Source organism: Sus scrofa, chromosome 16 (assembly GCF_054392235.1).
Source record: "Sus scrofa isolate SSC_HxYL_T2T_F1_AM1 chromosome 16, Sscrofa_HxYL_maternal_Yorkshire_Landrace_v2.0, whole genome shotgun sequence".
In the NCBI taxonomy this organism is placed as follows: domain Eukaryota; kingdom Metazoa; phylum Chordata; class Mammalia; order Artiodactyla; family Suidae; genus Sus; species Sus scrofa.
Genome location: NC_139398.1, coordinates 66,311,961 through 66,332,059, shown reverse-complemented (window position 1 = coordinate 66,332,059; position 20,099 = coordinate 66,311,961). Strand labels below are relative to the sequence as shown.

Genomic DNA, 20,099 nt, shown 5'->3' with positions numbered 1-20,099 from the left:
GGTTGTGGGAAAGGAGGACAGTTTTGAGTCTATCATTTTCCATGAGAGTGGTAAAAATGTTCCTTTTTCTCATCTTCCCCTGGGAAGCGCTTTATGAGTTTTCTTTTCTTTTCTTTTTTCTCTCTCCTCTCCTCTCCTTTTCTTTTCTTTTCTTTTTGCTTTTTAGGGCTGCACTTGCAGCATATGGAAGTTCCCAGACCAGGGGTGGAATTGGAGCTGCAGCTGCCAGCCTATACCACAGCCACAGCAACTCGAGATCTGAGCCCCGTCTGCGACCTGCACCACAGTTCATGGCAACACTGGATCTCCGACCCACTGAGCAAGGCCAGGGATTGAACTCACATCCTCATGGATGTGAGTTGGATTCTTTCCTGCTACACCACAGTGGGAACTCCCTGAGTTTTCTATTTTTAAAAGTCCTCGGATTTCTCCTGTGGTGCAGTGGGTTAAGGATCCAGCATTGTGCCTGCGAGTGGCTTGGGTTGCTGCTGTGGCGTGGGTTTGATCCCTGGCCTAGGAACTTCCATATGCTATGGGTGTGGCCAAAAAAAAAAAATTCTTATCTTGTGAATCTGGTTAAACAAATAAACAAACAAAAGAACAAACAAAAAAAGCCCTTTCTTTTATTTAACTAAAAAGGGTATTGAGCTGGGGGACAAGTTCTGAGATATAGTTAAGTTCTGTGTTACCCTGAGACTGGTTTTGATCATGTCTGTTGTTGTGGAGTCTGCTCTGTGTGCCAGCTATTGTTATCTGCCCAATCAGGTATTGAAGTGCAGCCAGATATAGCTGACCAGTGACCAGATTAGGGAGGAGACTTCAGGGGTCATGGAGGTCAGTGACCCAGCAGGTTTGAGGATATCAGAAAAAGTCCTAAGGACAGCTCTGATGCAGTCGGTGAATTATCCACTTCTAGCAAGTGGAAATGGTGATAAGCACTCTCATCAAGGAACTCTGGATATTTATTTCTGAAAACCTAGTGTCATGTACACAGTAGGTGCACAGTCAGTGTTTGTTGAACTTAAATCTGAGAGCTAGAGTATATATACTGGGTGTAGGCATCATTCGATTTTCTTGCTCAGGAGTGAGTCAAAGTTCTGAGAATCAGGATTCCTACAAGGGGTAACAAGTCACTGATCCTCAAGGGTGAGAAAGGGCAAAGTCACTGGGAGAGGAAGTCAAGGGACCCTGATGGAGCCCCTACAGTGGATGCGCAGATGTGGGCAGACTATTGTTCCTTTAACTCTTTTCCTACTTCCTGGTGGATTTTGGTGGCCTTGGCCATCCAGGTGGGTTCTGGTTGCTGCAACCAAGAGACCCTTATCTGTTCCTGTGCTCTAAGAACATGTTATCTGTATCTGTGCTTGTTGCATGGGGGACTCTGGTGGAAGAGCTTGGAGTGAAGCCACTCAGATTTGCTCTTGACAGGCTGGCTGTGTGATTTGGCCCAGTACCTCAACTGACTTGAATCTCAATGTCTTCATCTACAGAATGGGAATCATATACTTAGCTCACAGTATGGATATGAGGACTAAATGAGAGTGTGTGTGCAACACTCAGCACACAGCTTTGTGTGCCTTAAGCAAGTCGGTAATAAACAGCAGCTAGTAATGTTAGGGATGCTTTTACATCTAATTGGTTGAATGGGAAAGAATTGCAAATAAAGGAGGTAGTTCTAGGGCAGGGTTATAGAGTGTCATTTCTTAGGTTTAGATCTCAATTGTATCACCCACTAGCTCTGTGACCATGAGCAAATTGCTTAATCTCTCTGTGCCTCTCTGCTTTCATTTGTAAACTTGAGACAGTAATAGTACCTACTTTATAGGATTATTGTGAAGATTAGTTTATAACTTGAAAGAACTATACCAAAAACTTTACCGGAATTCCTGGCACACAGTACGCATCACTGCTAGTGTGGTAAAGGCACTGTTGTTAATGGTTAATTGTTACCAAGTTATGGGGAAATTATCAGAGGAGTATGAAAACAGAATGTGGTATTTCCTGAAATAGAAAGTTCTCCACCACTGGAAGTACTTCAGATGTTGGGAGGGTGGAAATGTTAGGCAACCCCCGTGCTCCTTCCTCTCTTAGACAGGAAGCACAGGACCATGACTGCTCAAGTTCAAAGCCTGGCCCTGTGACTTACTAGCTGTGTGACTGTGGGCAAGTTACTTAAAGTCTCGGTGCCTTAGGTGGGCCACTCTTGCGTAAAATGGGATAATTGCATCCCCCACCTCATGTGATGGTTATGAAGATTCAAAGCCTTCATATACAAAGATTGCCTGCAACGCTGCTTTATTCCAAACCCCAGGTTCTTTCCTTCCAACCTCCATCCCTTCCTTTCTTTCTTCCTCCTTTTCTCTCTTTCCTCCGCTTTTCTGACTCTCCAAATAAGAAGCAACTGGGGCCCCTCCTGCTTTAGGACTTTCTTTAGGTCCTGACCCTCAAGCTGGCTCAGGACTCTGAGGGGTGACTTTGCATTTCAAGTTGTTTGTTTTGGAGCTTGTGTGTCTGTCTGTTGAGAACACACTTCGACAACAATCTGTCAGTCCAGTAATGAGGGTTTGCTAATGAGGCTCCGAACAGACGCTTTTTATTTACAAAGATGACAAATGCCACCACTTGGCTGTGCTTGAATCATCTCAAAGGCCAGCAGGCTCATTATAGTCATCAATACTTGCTATATTGAGGCTCATTTTGTCTGAGGACTGTGTGTAATTTGGATTTCTGTTAATTGAATCATTTCTGATATTCCTGCAAAGAGAAGAATCTTCTAAAATTCCTGTCCTTTTATCCATCCCTGAACTTGTTGGTTTGACTAACTTCTGTAAGTCATGTTTTAGACACAATTTGCTGCTCTTAGAACTGTGGTCATTATTTTAGGATGTTTGCCAAAGTCCCTCAGCCTTCTGTGCCCCTAAAGCAAGGTTAAATATGCTTCTGAGCCCAGGAAGTATGCTGACAGGCAATGGAAGTAAGCGAAGGGCTGGGGAGTTGGTGGTACCTGCTTTGTCTGATGGGACCAGCTGCTCCCCACCACCAGCCAACTGCAGCCAGGGGGGAGCACTGGCCACCATCTCTGGGCCTCCTGTTGTTTGTTTGTTTGTTTGTTTGTTTGTTTTTTAAGATGAAATTTGCATTTTTATGAAATCCATGTATTTTTGGATGCTTTTCAGAAACACTGGCAACTAATTCAACAGATTGTTGAATCTAGGGCTTTGATTTGTACGTAAGATCTGAAGTACTTTGCAATAGTTTCTTTTCTAGAGAAAAACAAACAGCAGCAACAACAACAAAAAACCCAGCAAGGAACTTGTAAGAGTAGATGAAAGACCTTTTTTTTTTTAATTTTTGTTTTATTTTCTCATTGCAGACTGGTATAGGGGATACCTTGTAAAGCACAAAATGTTACAGGTAAGGTCGATTTTTTTTAATTTGGGACATGCTGGAGTTCTGTACATGACCTGGCAGCCCTCTGATGAATGATCTCCCACGGTTGCTCCTCTGCAGACTGATTCCATTCTTCCTTCCTTGTGTCCTGTGCTTTCCTCACTGGTTCTCAGTCCCTTCCCCCCCACTTATTCTTTAAGCCAGAGCCCTCCTCTCCCTGAGCCTTTTCCTAGCATGCCAGTCACATATGACTTCTCAAGTCCCATGGAATCCTGCACTCTTAAAGGTAAAATTTATCTTCCGCTGCCTTTCTTTAGCATTCTTCTGGGACTGTCATCATTTCCAACTTGACCCAGAAAGGGCAGGTCCAGTCTCTGCCCTGGAGGACTTCCCCTGTCCCAGCCCCACACCACACCACCATCTCCACAGAGCAGAAACCTGCTTTGTTTGTCTCCCTACAGTGCACAGTATCTAGTGCAGTGACCAGATGTCCCCAGCGTACACTTTGGCTGAAGTTATGGGAGAACTTCCAAGTAATTGATCCACTTCTCCTGTTAACTGAGCTGAGCTTATAGAGCAGGGAATTCTTAGATGCTTCTTCCTTCCTCCCTGACATGCTGTGTTGGAGGCATGATCCCTCTTTGGTCTCTAAAGAACAATACAATAAATCCAAGATGAAAGAGGTCTCAAATCAAACTAGCCCATGTGCAGCCAGGGACACTAGTGCTTTAGGACCTGACCTTCTCATGACTATGAAGGGTGACTGCTCTCCCAGAACTGGGCAGGATAGGGGAGAGGCAGAGCTCCCTGTCTCCCTTAGTGTGGGTCCTTCAGCGCTCCTGCCCTGCCCATCTGATAGGGTGAGTGTCCCAGTGGGGCTGGAGCATCCTTTGGAATCCAGGGCTATTGTGGGAACCTGAACAATGATGAAGAATTGAAGAGCAACTAGACCTAAAAGAGCAGATTTAGCATCTGCCGCTTGCTCTGTCAGGTTGGGATCATTCATGTCAAATCTGAGATTTTTACCAGTTACTAGCTTTTGGAAAAATCGTGACGACCTGGGGTCATTTTTTTTCTGTAGGGACAAGGCATCCTAGGTCATCTCATCGTATCTTATCTCATCTTATCTTATCCCCAACAGGGCATCTTTCCTAAATCCTTTATCCACATCAAAGAAGTGACAGTGGAGAAAAAAAGGTACCTACCATCCTTCCCCAGAACCTCAGTGGCTCATGGATGTCACCGTCCTGTCTGCTTTGAAAACCTGCCTTGGCAGATGTGAAGGATGCTCAGCTGATCCCTCTTCTTCATGCCCATGTTTATCTGTCTCCTTTCCCTACTGGATGGGAGACCTAATGTAAACTGATTCCTGTTCAGATTTGATTCTGAGGGGGTATTCGTAAATTTGGAGAATTCAACTTTTCATTGGCAGCTGCCTTTGAACTGCATTAAAGTAGATTAATCCTGAATAATGAGCTTGAAGGGCCCACCCCAATGAAGAAGGACATTAAACAGGAAGTCCCTTGCATTTGCATAATGTAATTGGTGTGGCTATTAGAGGCGGCTAGACTCCTGCCAGCAAGGCCCCCTCTCAGCAGCTGCAGCTTAATGCAAATTTGCCAACGTTTTATCTTGTTAGCACCTGAGTCTCAATTTCACACCGTTTTCTCTCCCACCTTAAATAGAAATATAGAGAACATTATTCCTGCAGAAATTCCTCTGGCACAAGAAGTGACAACGACACTTTGGGAATGGGGCAGCATCTGGAAGCAGCTCTATGTGGTGAGACCCAAAACCCCGCTCCCTGGGCTGGAAGCTTGGTTCGAGTTTGGAATTTAGCCTCAACATAGTATAGTGGACATTCTGAGGCCATCAAGGCCCAGAAAACTTAGGTGACTTTCTCAAAGCCACACAGTGAGAGCCATAGTTAATGAGGGTCTGATGCGATCTTTACATTTTTTTAAACTATTGAAAAAGTTATCAAACTTGAGTATGCTTAAGAATCACCTCGAGAGCTATTAAAAATAAAGCTTCCTTCAGTGGAGCTCTGCATTTAATAAACTTGGGGATTTTGATTTTGTGGTCTGCTGATGATACTTTGGGAAATACTGTTCTCATATATTAATTAACTAATGACTGTTGTCCTCAGATCTATTAGGAAGCTTTGACCCTGGAAAAACAGAGAGCCTATTTTGAATGTGTTTTCCCTCTATTGAAGTAAATCTAATTTAGAATCCTCCTTTGATGCTTTTAGAATTCCTAATGAAAGTGAATAGCTAAAAAATCCATTAAACTGAGAGCAAAAATGTCAACCAAGTCTTAATGCATGTTTGTAACAGCTTTGGGCACACCTACTGATGTACCTGCACTCTTTGTAGACTCACCTGTTGCGGTCATATATGTTGACTCCCATGTGGATATTTATAACATATGGTAATGGGCATATCCAATTACCATTCTGAAAGTTTCAAAGTTGTTAGGAAAGTGTAGGGAGCAAACAGCAGACTTGAGCCAAAGTGACTTATTATTTATCTCCAAGACCCCTTTTATACATCACATACACATGCACCATGGAAGGCTGACATTTCCCATAAGAAGTCTTTGAACTGCAAGTCCATCACACCCTTCACCCTAGTAAAGAGATCCTTAAACTTCCAGTTTTATGATTCTTGCTATATCTGCTTACCACACGTGTAATATTTACTTGATATCTAAATTGTCTCCCTTTTTACTAAACTTAAATGACCTATATAAGGAGCTGTGTGATTTATGGCATGCTGTGTGATTCCCACACTTCTCCAACTGTCCAACGCCAAATGGATGCTCTGTAACACATTCAATTCTAACATTGAATTTAATGGCTCAGTTCTACAAGACTGCCCTCATTTCAGATGCCAGTTGCAAGTCCCAGGTCCCCAGACTACCCACACTTCTGTCTAGCTTGGTACAAATTTGGGAACTCCCGTGACTCCTCCTCCAACCCTGTCTCAGGTTCCAAGAGTCCTTAGAACAACTCACAAAACTCAGGAAAGCCGTATTCTTTTTTAAAAAATGTTATTGAAGTATAATTGACTTAGGATGTTGTGATAATTTCTGCTATACAGCAAAGTGATTCGGTTAAACATAGACACACAGCCGTTCTCATACAGGTTCTCACTACATTGAGTAGATTTCCCGAGCTATGCAGCAGGTCTACATTGACCATCCATTCCATATTCAGTAGTGTGCATAAGCCAGCCCAGGTCCCAATCCATAGCTCCGCTTAGGAAAGCACTATTCTTATAATTATAGTTTTATTATAAAGGACACAACTCAGAAACAGCCAACTGGAGGAGATATGCCAACTGGAAGAGATACGCAGCCAGCCCCCATCCTGAAGCTATCTAGTGGGCCTACCAAGACTTACTTTATTAGCATAAACCCAAAAGGGGCTCATTATGATTAAGAAAAGACATAGGAAATTCCAAGAGTTTTAGAAGCTCTGTGCCAAGAATTGGGGACAAAGACCAAACAAACATATTTTTGTTACTATTTTACACATGATTCCCAAATGGAAAACCAAAAGTACTTGACACAATTAGAACATTATTCAAATAAATACAATGAAAACAGAACAATGTTATTAAGTGCTTGCTGTAGTATCTGTCAAAAGTTCTGAGCCCAGGAACTTCTCTTTTTGTTAAAAAAAGAAATAACAAACATGAGAGAGGGGTTAAACTCACATGGCCATGAAACTGCAACTTTCTCCCCCCCTCCTTTATTTTCTTTTTATGCCTGCACCTGCAGCATATGGAAGTTTCTGGGCTCAGTGCTGAATCAGGGCTGCAGCTGCAGGCTCATGCCACAGCCATAGGAACACTGGATCCTTAACCCACTGAGTGAGGCCAGGGATCAAACCCACATCCTCACAGAGACTGAGCCACAAAGGGGAACTCCCCTCCTTCCCTTAAATAAAAGGGTGGGAGGAGAGTAGAGAAGAATTATAATATGGATCTCTAATACTTGACCTTGTATTTTTGTATACCCCAAACCATCTCATGTCCCATATGTTGTACACATGTCAGATTTGAGGGTACGTGGACCTAGGAACAGGGCTTTTTCACCAGAGAAATGGCTCTGGTTCTCAGTCTTAATGGGTCTGACCTCTGAGCCTTGCATGACAGCAGATGTTCATAACATTCCTGCTCAATGCGTGTCTCTTTGGTCAGAAATAACCGCACTTTTTTTAAAACCAGGAAGTGATTGGAATGATAACTTTTGCTTTGGAGAAATGCCTCTGGACCTGGGAGAGGAAACATGTCAACAACGAAGACCACCACCCAGTCCCTTCCCAGCTGGGTAGGGGCCAGGAGAGGCTCTCCGGCCATGGTCCTTGAATATGCTCGCTTGCCTTTAGCCCAGTTTGCCAAATAGATGTCCAAGCCCTTCGTTGCAGGTGACTGCGGATTGTTTCCTGTCTCCTAGGCCAGCAAAAAGGAGCGGTTCCTCCAGGTGCAGTCCATGATGTACGACTTGATGGAGTGGCGGTCCCAACTCCTCTCAGGAACTCTGCCCAAGGATGAGCTGAAGGAACTGAAGCAGAAAGTCACATCCAAAATTGACTACGGCAACAAGTAACCCCTCTTTCCTCCAAAACTATGCTTTCTTTCCCCACCCACCCCCTTTCTCCCTTTCTCCCCCTAAGAAGCTAGGCTTCATTTTCATTTTCATTTTATTTTATTATTAGAGTATATTGATTTACAGTGTTGTGTCAATTTCTGCTGTACAGCATAGCAACCCAGTGTGTGTGTGTGTGTGTGTGTGTGTGTGTGTATATATATGTCATATATACGCGTATACATTCTTTTTCTTATACCATCTTCCATCATGTTCTACTCTAAGAGATTGGACATGGTTCCCTGTGCTGTACAGCAGGACCTCATTGCTTATCCATTCTAAATGTAATAGTTTGCATCTACCAACCCCAAACTAGGTTTCATTTTTAGATGTGGGTTTGCCACTTTCTCTCTGGGAGAAGGCTGTTAACAATGGCTGTGCTTGTGTGCCTTTGTTATCACCCCCGTGGGACCTAGGGACAGGCAAGCGGAGAGAGGCTTGCTTATGCAGTGGTTATTAGCAGGCTAGAGATTTAGGACACTCATTTAACCTACTTCCAAGAGGCCGGTGAACACAGTCATGCTGGCTCACTTTCGGCTTAGTTGTCATTTTATTCCTGCATTTAAAAACTCTCCCTTAAATCCCAGTGTGAGACTTAATGCCCCTTCCCCCATCCTAAATTATCTAAGCCACATGCCATCAGCTAACTCAGAGGCACAGTTACAAAAGCCTTTCTTCAAAGGGGAAGAAGCAGAAATTCGTTAGAGTCTGAATGCTGTGAAGTTAAGGAGAATGTGAAACCATTTTTTTTTTTTTGAGGCAGAACAATGCATTAATAATAATAGTAGTGATAATAGCACTTTAACCAACACCTAATCCAAGCTTATTATGCACCAGTCTTAAGCCAAGTGTTTTACATCCATTGTCTTATTTAACTCTTATAACAACTCTATGAGGCATGCAATTTTAGTATCCTCATTTTTGCAGATGATGAAGCTCTTTAAGAGGTTACGTAACATGTTCAGTGTCACACAGCTAGTAAATGACTGAACCAGAACTTAGACCCAGGCTGTCTGGCTCCAGAATCTATGGGCCTCTATAGTGTACTGCTTGGATAGCATTTGAGAACTATGAAAGTCTCCCCTCCCTCTTGATTATGTGAATGTCCTCCAAATATCCTACTCATTTGTTTATTCACCCCTGCAACAAACATGTATTGAGCACTCATGATTGGCCTTATTTCCTGCTAGGTTTTTCAAAACTACAGAAATAAAAGTGTCCCTGTACACTAAGGGACCACAGTCCAGTTAAGAGTGAGCTACAAATAAACCATTGATATGTATTTTGGTAACTTTGATGGCTTAGGAAGAAAAAGTGTTCTTAATTCAGATTGGAAAAAGAAGTCAAGGAAGGCTTCCTGGAGGAGGTGACCTGAGGTAATTTCTGAGAGATTAAAAATTGTTGAGTAGGCTTAAAAAATAAGGGGAGGTAGGAGTGCATGAGGGAACATGGCATGTTCAGAGGACTGCAGAGTCGGTCGAAAGGCTGATATGAAGGGCCTGAGGGGGAAGTAGAAAGAGCCTATTCAGTGGGAATAAAAAAAGAAATTTTCCTAGCAGACAGGCTTCCTCGTCTTTGTCGCATGCACTAGGAAGATGATCCAAAGAGGAAAGTCAGTGGGTCCAACTTTACAGCTGCTTCCCAGCCCAGGAGCACAGCGCCTCTGCTGATTTCCCTGCTGATGGCTGGCAAGCAAGTTCAAATCTGCTTATCATGCCCATCATCCCAAAGTGGCAGAAAGAGTTTGCTCTGCAGCTGCTGCTACCATTGGCACAGTGGCATTTTAGCTGAGCATGGTCACAGCTGGGTTGCGGGAACTGAGGGAGTTTTGCCTCTTTGCAATAAGGCTTCTGTGATCTTCAGATGTTTCCTCATGGGGGCTTCTGAGAATAAGGGCCAAGGATGGAAGAGAAATGGTCACCACTCTTTGGAAGCCTCCCCTGATTTTTCTCGGGGTGGGTTAGGCCATTAGCACCCTGAACAGTAGTCATCTCCTTACTGGCTTCTCTCCTGTGCTATACCGGGAGCTCCTTTAAGGTGGGAGCTCCTTTAGTGACTGTGATTCATTTCTTTCTTTCTTATTTTTTTAAATGACTTTTATTTTTTTCCATTTTAGCTAGTTTACAGTGTTCTGTCAGTTTTCTACTGTACAGCAAGGTGACCCAGTCACACATACATGTATACATTCTTTTTTCTTTCTTTTTTTTTTTTTTTTTTTGTCTTTTTTTTTTTGCTATTTCTTTGGGCCGCTCTCGTGGCATATGGAGGTTCCCAGGCTAGGGGTCGAATCGGAGCTGTAGCCACTGGCCTACGGCAGAGCCACAGCAACGCGGGATCCGAGCCGCGTCTGCAACCTACACCACAGCTCACGGCAACGCCGGATCGTCAACCCACTGAGCAAGGGCAGGGACCGAACCCGCAACCTCATGGTTCCTAGTCGGATTCGTTAACCATTGCGCCACGACGGGAACTCCCATTCTTTTTTCTTACATTATCATGCTTGATCATAAGTGACTAGATATAGTTCCCAGTGCCACACAGCAGGATCTCATTGCTTATCCATTCCAAAGTCAATAGTTTGCATCTGTTAACCCAAAATTCCCAGTCCATCCCACTCCCTCCCCCTCCCCCTTTTCAACAACAAGTCTGTTCTCCATGTCCATGATTTTCTTTTCTGTGGAAAGGTTCATTTGTGCTGTATGTTAGATTCCAGATATAGGTGATATCATGTGGTATTTGTGTTTCTCTTCCTGACTGACCACTCAGGATGAGAGTCTCTAGTTCCATCCATGTTGCTTCAAATGGCATTATTTTGTTCTTTTTTATGGCTGAGTAGTATTCCATTGTGTACATATACCACATCTTCTTAATCCATTCATCTGTCGATGGGCATTTAGCTTGTTTCCATGTCTTGGCTATTGTGCATAGTGCTGAAATGAACATGGGGTGCATGTGTCTTTTTCAAGGAAAGTATTGTCCAGATATATGCCCAGGAGTGGGATTGCTGGGTCATATGGTAGTTCTATATATGGTTTTCTAAGGTACCTCCATAGTGTTTTCCATAGTGGTTGTACCAGCTTACATTCCCACCAACAGTGCAGGAGGGTTCCCTTTTCTCCACACCCCCTCCAGCATTTGTTATTTGTGGACTTATTAATGATGGCCATTCTAACTGGTGTGAGGTGGTATCTCATGGTAGTTTTGATTTGCATTTCTCTAATAAGAGGGATGTTGAGCATTGTTTCAAGTGTTTGTTGCCCATCTGTGTATCTTCCTGGGGGAAATGTCTCTTCAGGTTCTTTGCCCATTTTTCAGTTGGGTTGTTGGCTTTTTTTGATGTTGAGTTATATAAGTTGTTTGTATATTTTAGAGATTAAGCCCTTGTCAGTTGCATCACCCGAAACTATTTTCTCCCATTCTGTATGTTGTCTTTTTGGTTTTTTTATGGCTCCCTTTGCTGTGCAAAAGCTTGTTAGTTTGATTCATTTCCATGTGCTGGGCACAGGATCTGCCTGCAGTAATGCTGCATGAGCAGTAATGAATGAGTGGATGAATGGTGATGAAGGGAGAAGGGTCCTGACTAAGGCAGCCTCCCTCTGCAGCATCACCGAGCCCAGTGCTGTGCTTTCAGTTTCAGTCAATTGCCTTTGGGGAAGTGAGAGACACCCTTGGAGACTGAGGACGTGAGCTAAGTCCCCTCACTTCTTGCCTCGTTTCCCTGAAGTCTTCAGCTGGAAGTGAGAGAGATCTGGGTACCTTACGTTACTTCAGGCCTGGTGTGTTGGGGACTCAGAGCTCTGATGTGGGATGGGCAGTTTCATAAAAGCCAGGAGGCCAGATTTCTGGTCAGGGAGTCAGGCACAGCATGAGGACCACCAACCTCAGGCTGTGGAAAATCAGGGAAGCAGGATGGGGAACCAAGTCTTGGAGGAATGGTCAGAATCCTCCTGTTTCTTTCCTCAGTCATTCGGTTCCTTCATTCAGACATCAGATTTTCCTTGAAAACCGAGCATGCCCTGCGGGCACAGACATTTACAAATACAGCCGGTCTGTAGAACAACAACAAAAGGCAAGCAAAGAGAACTGATAGTAACTTCCTGAGGGCTTATTACCTACCAGGTACTGTTGTAAGCACTTTCCATGCATTAACCCAGTTAAATCTCAGGGCAACTCTATCAGGTAAGTACTATTATTCATTCCTGTTTCTTAGACAAGGAAACTGAGGCTCACAGGCTGATTAGGTCATTTTGCCCAAGATGCACTAGAATTTGAACCAGGTAGCTTGGCTCCAGATTTCAAGCACTTAACTACTGCATCCTACTGCCTCCCAAGGACTATGTGGATTAGTAAGAGAGAGAAGGAATCAGACACTTGAGTAGGAAGTCATGCATTTCATGAGATGAGGAAGCATGAAGAAGTTGGGAGGAGGCAGAAATGGGGGTTACACTTTCCCTGAATCGGACTGGCAGGAATTACTAGGTGAAGAAATTCAGAGAGAGAGAAGAGAGGAACTGAGAGATGAACACAAATACAGAGAGGCAGGTAGACAGGGGCTGGAATTTTGAGGGCCTGAGTGCCAGGTGGAGAAGTTCAGATTAGCCCACAGAGCGATGGTGACCCACAGAAAAAGCCATTTCTGTTTTCTTTACCTTAAAAATAATTAAAAAAAAAAAAAAACCTAAAAACACATACAGTGAGAGCTTCCTCTCCCGCCCTCATCTTGAGTTCATTTAATCGCTGTCTTGAACAGAAAAGAGCTGTGAGGCTACCTCCTGGGGAGAAAATGTCAAAATGCTCAGTTTTCCAAAATGAATGGTCTGCTGTCCTGTTGGGAAATAGCCTCTCCTGACCCTGGGTTGTGGGAATCCCATCAATCCTGCCCCTTGACTACTAAAGCTTCCATGTTTCAAATGAAACTGGTGGTGGACAAGCTGTTTGGTGTCCAAGGAGTGAGGAATCCTCAAATGATTCCTTCAAATCTCAAGATAGCTGGACCTGGGAGAATGTTTTATTCATACATTTTAGAACCAAATCTGCTTTGATAAATTTTGAAGAGAAAGAGTTAGAGAGATCTTGGCATTAAATTATGTATCAGCTGTTCTCCATCTTTTCCCAGGCCATGGGTGCCTCTGCTCAGCATTAGTTGAATGCCTTTATTCCCCCTCAGCATCGCCCGTTCAGCAGCAGCATGGCTGTGCAACATTAGGAGGCCCAGCTAGTTGGAAGTTAGTGTCCTAATGAATGTGGACAAACGAACGAACCTTAACTCCCTTCTGTTTGCATTCAGATAAGATGAGAACGCTGCCTCTTAATCCAGTTCTCAAATAAGAGATTAAAACATGGTCTCCATCACCCATCCTTGCTCCCCTTCCCAAATCTGGTGCTTGCTACTGGTGCCTAAGGAGGACCACTGTTGGCCTTCTCAGAAGGGAGCCCACTGCTCCCTGCCTTCTTTGCACGGACAACTGAGGTCCTCCATGTCAACATCAAGTGCAAAAGCAGCTTCAAGTTAGGCTCCCTCCTCAACAAAATACTGCTTCTAAGAGCCTCCCATCTAGAAAGTGTACCGTATAGCTTAAGACTACAGACTAGGATGCTTTTCACTAGCTATGTGACCTGGAGCAAATTATCCTCAGTCTTTTCTTTGTCTGTAAAATAACAGTACTAATAGTATCCTCATCTTTAAAATGGGGTATTAATAACACCTTCCACATAGACTTGTTAGAAGGGTTGAATGTGAAGAAATTAATGTACAGCTTATGGCAAGTACTGTGTGTTTGCTATTATTGTTAGTATTATTGTTACCAATCAGAATGGCAGATGCAGTTGAAACAAATCAATACCACACAGGGAAAATCTTGTGACCTGAAAGTCCCTAAAGAGCAGTCTATGGATAACAATGGTTGTATCTGAGATTTTTCCCCCCAACAACTATTTTCAAATTATCATTTATAAATGATACATGGATATCTTCTCTGCATATATAAATTACATACCACACTATATTATGTCGTATTATAGAAACATTAAATGAATAGAGGTAAAGCATGATTCTCCTTTGACCCTTCCACCTCCCAGGGCCCTACAGGTACACACAGTAGTGTTGGTAATTTGGTGCATTTTGACCAGACTTTTTTCTCTGTAAGTGACTCCAGTAGCGTACCTGGCTTGGTTTGTTTGTATTTCTTAAAGCACATTGTATACAGTTTTCCATGCTTAATTTTTTTCACTGATATATATATATATACCATTAAATATATATATATATATATATATACCATTAAAGATATCAAAATGACATCATATTTTTAAAACCCTGCTAGATGGAATTCCATTACAGATCACAGTTTAGTCAGTTCCCCCTTTGAAAGAGATTTTAGTTTTTTCAGCACTTTGCTGATGCAACACACCTCCTTGTTCAAGTGTGATTGTTTCTCTAGGTTCACTATTGCAGGAAATGTGCATTAAAATTTTTATTAATACTCACGGCCACAAATACCTCTTAAAGCGACTGAGCTATACATGTGTGACTCCCAGCTGTGTACAAGGCTCACCATCATTCTAAGGGCTTCATCCTCCTTTGGTTTGTCCTCACCTCACATTTTTGCTCTTTAGAATCCTTGAGCTTGATCTGATTGTAAGAGATGAAGATGGAAATATCTTGGACCCTGATAATACCAGTGTCATCAGCTTGTTCCATGCACATGAGGAAGCGACTGAGAAAATCACAGAGCGTATCAAGGAAGAAATGGTGAGCTTTGTGAAACAGGCTTTGGTTAAGCAAGGCAGGCATTTAGCACATCATAAGCATAAAATAGTAAGCTAATTAACAAGATTATATATATATGTGTGTGTGTGTGTATATATATATATGTAAAATATGAGGAGTCGTCTGTCCTATGACCTGAGATGATTGGTAACCCCATACATTTTATTTTGTTTTTGTACATGGATCTTTGATTCATCCCATACCCACCTGACCGGTAGTTTAATGCCAGGTAAGTTTCCTGCTCTCACAGAGCTTTTATATTCCAGAGAGGAAAAAATAAAAAACGTAGTAAAGAGGTAAATAAATAAATGGATGAATCATTTTCAGATGGTGCTAAGTTTCCAAAAGGTGCTAAATGAAGGTTGTGTGAATCAGAGCGAATCAGGAGCTGTTTTAAAAAGTACTATCAGGAAAGGCCTCTCCCAGGAGTGACATCTGAGATGAAACTTGAATAATGCGAAGGCACTAGGCCTGGGAAGATCTGAGGACAGGATGCTCCATGCAGGGGGAACAGCAAGTGCAAAGCCTCTGAGGTAGTACTGAGTTCTAAATGCTCAAGGAGTAGAAAGTCCAGTATGGCTGGGGCATAACGAGAAGTGGAAAAGTGAGGGCGATGGTTTGGAGAGGTAGGTAGCTGGAGCCAGCTCTCATCGGACCTGAAGTGTCTTGGGAAAGAGCCAGGATGAATCTTCTTAATATATAGTGTTGGGTAGACTCTAGCACAATCAAGGTACAGAATTGTTACATCACCCTAAAATTTTCTTTAAGTTCCTTTGTAGTCAATCCCCTTTCCCAGCCCCAAGCCCTAGGAAACCCCTAATTTGCCCTATACTTTTGTCTTTTCTAGAATTTCATATGAATGGAGTCATGGTGTTTGCGTTTGGCTTCTTTTACTCAGCATGTTTTTGAGGTTCATATTATGTGTATTATGTTTTTTCCTTTCATTGATTTGCTATATGATTGACCACTTGCCAGTGGTATATATCATTGACCAGTTGTTGGACGTTTGGGTTATTTCCAATTCAGGGCTATCATAACTAAAAATGCTGTGAATATTTGCATACAAATCTTTGTGTGGGCACATGTTTTCATCCTTTTTTGGGTAATAATTGTTGGATCATATGATAAGTTTATATTTAACTTTTTGAAGTATTGCCATATTATTTCCCAAAGGGCTGTAAAGTTTTGCATTCCCATCAGCAATATATGAGTGCCATTTCTCTGCATTCTTATTGACACTTGATATTGTCATCTATCAACTTTAGCCTTTTGGTATCTCATTGTTTTTAATGTCTTTGCATGACTAGTGACTTAAAGCATCTCTCCATGTGCTTACTGGCCTTTACCATTTGTATTTTTTTGGATGTGTGAAGGGTTTGTTCATGTATCTTGGCTGTTTTAATTGAGTTGATTTTCTTATCATTGCGTTATAAGAATTCTTTGTATATTCTGGATACAAATTCTTTATCAGATATATATTTTGTAAATGTATTTTCTCCCAGTCTGTGTACCTGGCCTTTCATTTTCTTAAGTATGTCTTTCAAAAAGCAAAAGTTTTAGTTTTAATGAAGTCTGTTTTAAGCAGTTTTTTCTTTCATAGTTTGTGCTTTTTCTGACACTAAACTTATGAAGGCTGGGTCATTTGTGATTTTTCCCAGGGTCAAGGCCAAGAGAGTCAAAGTGACTTGGCTCAGGCAACAGAAACTTTGGCTGGAAGGCCTGTATGTAATGCTGAAATCTTTAGGCTTGAAACCTACATGATTCTTAATATCCCGGGCCATCTTTGTGTTGTGCTAAGTGGTGCTGGGCTAATTTTCTCCATTTTCCTCTTTTTTTCTTTCCACCTCTCAGTCAAAAGATCAGCCTGATTATGGAATGTATTCCCGGATCTCCTTATCCCCCACCCACAGCCTCTACGTTTTTGTGAGAAACTTTGTGTGCAGAATTGGAGAAGATGCTGAGCTCTTCATGTCTCTCTATGACCCCAACAAGCAAACCGTCATAAGGTAAGTGTGTTCAACATTGCCTGACTTCTCTGTATTTGGGAGGCTGGAGTTGGCAGAACTCAGAGCATCTTTCCTCCCACCATCACTTGTGGAGAAATTCCCACTTAGTGGAGAAACAGCCTAACAGATAATATGGAAATAACTTCCTTTAGGGTGTGGGGGTCAGGTAAAAAATATATATTACCACCATATTTTTTTTTTCCCAGAGTAGGGTTGTGGTTACACAGTAGGGTTTTGCAAACAGACTTTTGATTACTAGAAAACAACTAGAAATAACAGAATAACAAGGTAGCACGATAGAATAAAAATACTTAGTTTTAAAAGGAGAGTTAAGGAATGAATGGTGAAAATGCTGTATCCTCAATGGCAGTGACAGGCTAAGAGTGTGGGCATTGAACTCTGCATGAGTTCACATCATGGTCTCACCATTTTTTGTTAACCTTGGGCAAGTTGTTAATCTTTCTTGAGCCTGACTTTTCCATGTGCAAAATATGTGTGAACCTCACCGTCATTTCTTTCAGATTTTAAAGAGAAAAAGCACATGAAGCACAGGGCCTGGCACATGGTGCTCCAAGTGGCAGTGTAATATTATTGCTCCATTACTCAATTGTTCTTGGGAATGGAAAAAGTAAGGGAGCTTCAGGGTGCCTCAGCTCGAGGAAGGCAGAACTCTTTGGGGAGTTTCCAGAGAAAAGACTGATATACCTCCAGCCCCCACTGCCAGTTCTGGCCTCTGCTTATGGCTCAATTCGTCCTTTCTCCCAGGTGACCACTCCCTGTCCCCTCCAGTGGGGTTTTGATTCCAACACATGGTCTCACATTTGAGATCCCAGTTAACACATTAGAATGGAGTTGGAACGTGATCCCTCTGTTTCTATGGAGAAAATGATGTCTGACCTTGATTGTTTCGATGATTGAACAGGATAACGTACAATTCCTAGTGAATTATAAATTTTGCTTTAGAAAATAATGGCTCTCCTGGTGACATTGATGAAACATGGGGGGGCCATCCATCTAAGACCAAAGAGAGAAACAGAGGTCTGTACATGATCTCACATAATCCCTGTTACTCCATGTGATTTGGGTGAGAAAATGAGACTCAGGCAGGTCAAGGGACTTGACCAAAGTCACATATATTTATAAATGGCAGAGCTGAGATTTCTGCCCAGATCCATCCAACTCCAAAGATAAGCTATTTGCTGCTTTAGTTTATCACCAGGGTCGGAGATGTATCAAATGTCCCGAGTGGTTTTCACTGGGATCTTAGCACTGTTCCAGTGGAAAGTTTGCTTCTTTATAGCAAACTTAAATCCCTACTATTAAATAATCAGCCCAGCTCACCTGTCTAGGCCTCAGCAGACACTGTGAACAAGTGTTCCTGCTCCCTTAAATCTCACCTTGAGGTGGCTGTGTGTCATAGATCCCTTGCCATTCCCTGTCAGCTGCTCCCAAGGCACCTGTGACAAAGATCCTGAAAGCACTCTCTGCCTCTCAAATAACACAAGGATTCCTCATGGCTGAATTGACAAGGGTGCCTGGCCTACTGGCTCATCTAAGTGATGGATGGCCTGAACCAGCCCTGCGGAGGGAGGCAATGGATCAGTGAGATGGCAGCTCTGTTCCCTGATGTGCCACACCGAATCATGTGCTTGATGGGGCATGCCTGAGTGATGCCTCTGAGAATGCTGGAGACACAGAGAAGCCCCCAGGAGAGTGAGGGCTAAGGAGGAGGGGGACAAAGGGGCAGCATCCCCTCCCCAAAGAAAAAAACAAAAGAGTGAAAACAAGGAAAGAAGAGAGGAGGCATGTTACAGGAAAGGGGTAGGCAAAGTACTCCCCATATCAGACCCTGGGTGGCTGTTCTTTCCCTAAGAAACCAGTTTTCTCTGTTCCTGCTTCCCTAGCCAGGGTGTGCATACAACAGGCCACAGGTAAGTTAGGGCATCCTCAGTGTGGTCCAGATGTGGACTGGGGAGAATTTGGCTGGAATTGACCTTTCAATGTTGGGACGACTGATGGTCCGATTCCAACGGATGCCTGAAGAGGTCTGGTTTGGGAAACTTAAGGTAAATTTTGTGGACAGAAGGGAAGCAGCTCAGGCATCAGGCCAATGGGAAGGCTAATTTCCAGAAGGAGCTCAAGAAGGAGATGGAATCGTTCTCCCCCTTCCCCTGAGGAGGGTGTCATGGGAGGAGGTCTTGTTGTCTTGGTGCCAGGTGGGCCTTCAGATTTACCACCCAGATCTTCCTGGGCAAAGACAGATGGGGCCACCTCAGCCCTTTAAGTTGCTTTTCTTATTTATGATTCTATTTCCCCTAGAAGAAATGGCTGGTGCTTAATGTTTAGACCTAGCTGGCTAGTCCTCTACTGGGCATGTTCCATGTGATTCAGGGGCCAGGGAAACCCCTAGTACTTCACTGTGACAGTCCAGAAATGACCAACGGGAAATCATTTTGTAAATAAGTTTTTTTGGATGGAGACTTGTTGGCTTTTTGGACAGTGTGCTGAAAATTGTACTAAAAATTTTAGATCATACTGGAAAAGGAAAAAAGTACATTTAACTTTACTTTTTTTTTGGTCTTTTTAGGGCCACACCCTCAGCATATGGAGGTTCCCAGGCTAGGGTCCAATTGGAGCTACAGCTACCAGCTTATGCCACAGCCACAGCAACGCAGGATCCGAGCCACGTCTGCGACCTACACCACAGCTCACGGTGATGCTGGATCCTTAACCCACTGGGTGAGGCCAGGGATCGAACCCGCATCCTCATGGATGCTAATCGAGTTCCTTAACCGCTGAGCCACGGCAGGAACTCCTTAACTTGATTGCATTTTAACCACTGGTTAATCTGGGACTATCCTTCTTGCTATAACTTCCATCTCCCCCTTGAACTTTGCTCAGACCACTCTCATTAGTCTTCTAGAGGTGTGTAGAGAGAAAAGAACAAGACGTCAGAGAGAACAAGCCTGTAAAAAAGAAGGCAATTCCCTTAAACTTTGAGGAATTCTCTTTCTATGCCTTTTGGGGGCTGACTTGGTTTTTGAGCTTATTCTGTTTATATCTAATTCAAGATAATGGGCATTTATTTCAAACCAACGATAATGCTCCTGAATGGCATAGGAAACCCAGTGACTCAATCCAGCAAACTGTACTTAGCTTTTCTCAGTTAAAGAAGTGTTAGGCTTCTTGATCTCGCTGGTACAGCTAGATTGGCTAATGTGACCCACACAGGGTTGTGTGGATGGTTGTTAGAAGATGTGAGATAATAAATGATCAGG

General features: G+C 43.0%; 1 protein-coding gene across 7 annotated transcripts in view; it reads left to right on the top strand.

Moving 5' to 3' along the window:
• The window catches only part of DOCK2 (dedicator of cytokinesis 2), a 425,062-nt gene that overhangs the window by 47,530 nt on the left and 357,433 nt on the right, over nt 1-20,099 (top strand). For all 7 annotated transcript variants that reach the window (XM_085001779.1, XM_085001778.1, XM_085001782.1 and 4 more), the window contains 6 exons: nt 3,374-3,414; nt 4,532-4,587; nt 5,076-5,172; nt 7,855-8,003; nt 14,662-14,797; nt 16,667-16,821. In XM_085001779.1, the coding sequence (XP_084857905.1) occupies nt 3,406-3,414; nt 4,532-4,587; nt 5,076-5,172; nt 7,855-8,003; nt 14,662-14,797; nt 16,667-16,821 (602 nt within the window). In that variant the 5' untranslated portion in view covers nt 3,374-3,405. The remainder of the gene's footprint in view (nt 1-3,373; nt 3,415-4,531; nt 4,588-5,075; nt 5,173-7,854; nt 8,004-14,661; nt 14,798-16,666; nt 16,822-20,099) is intronic.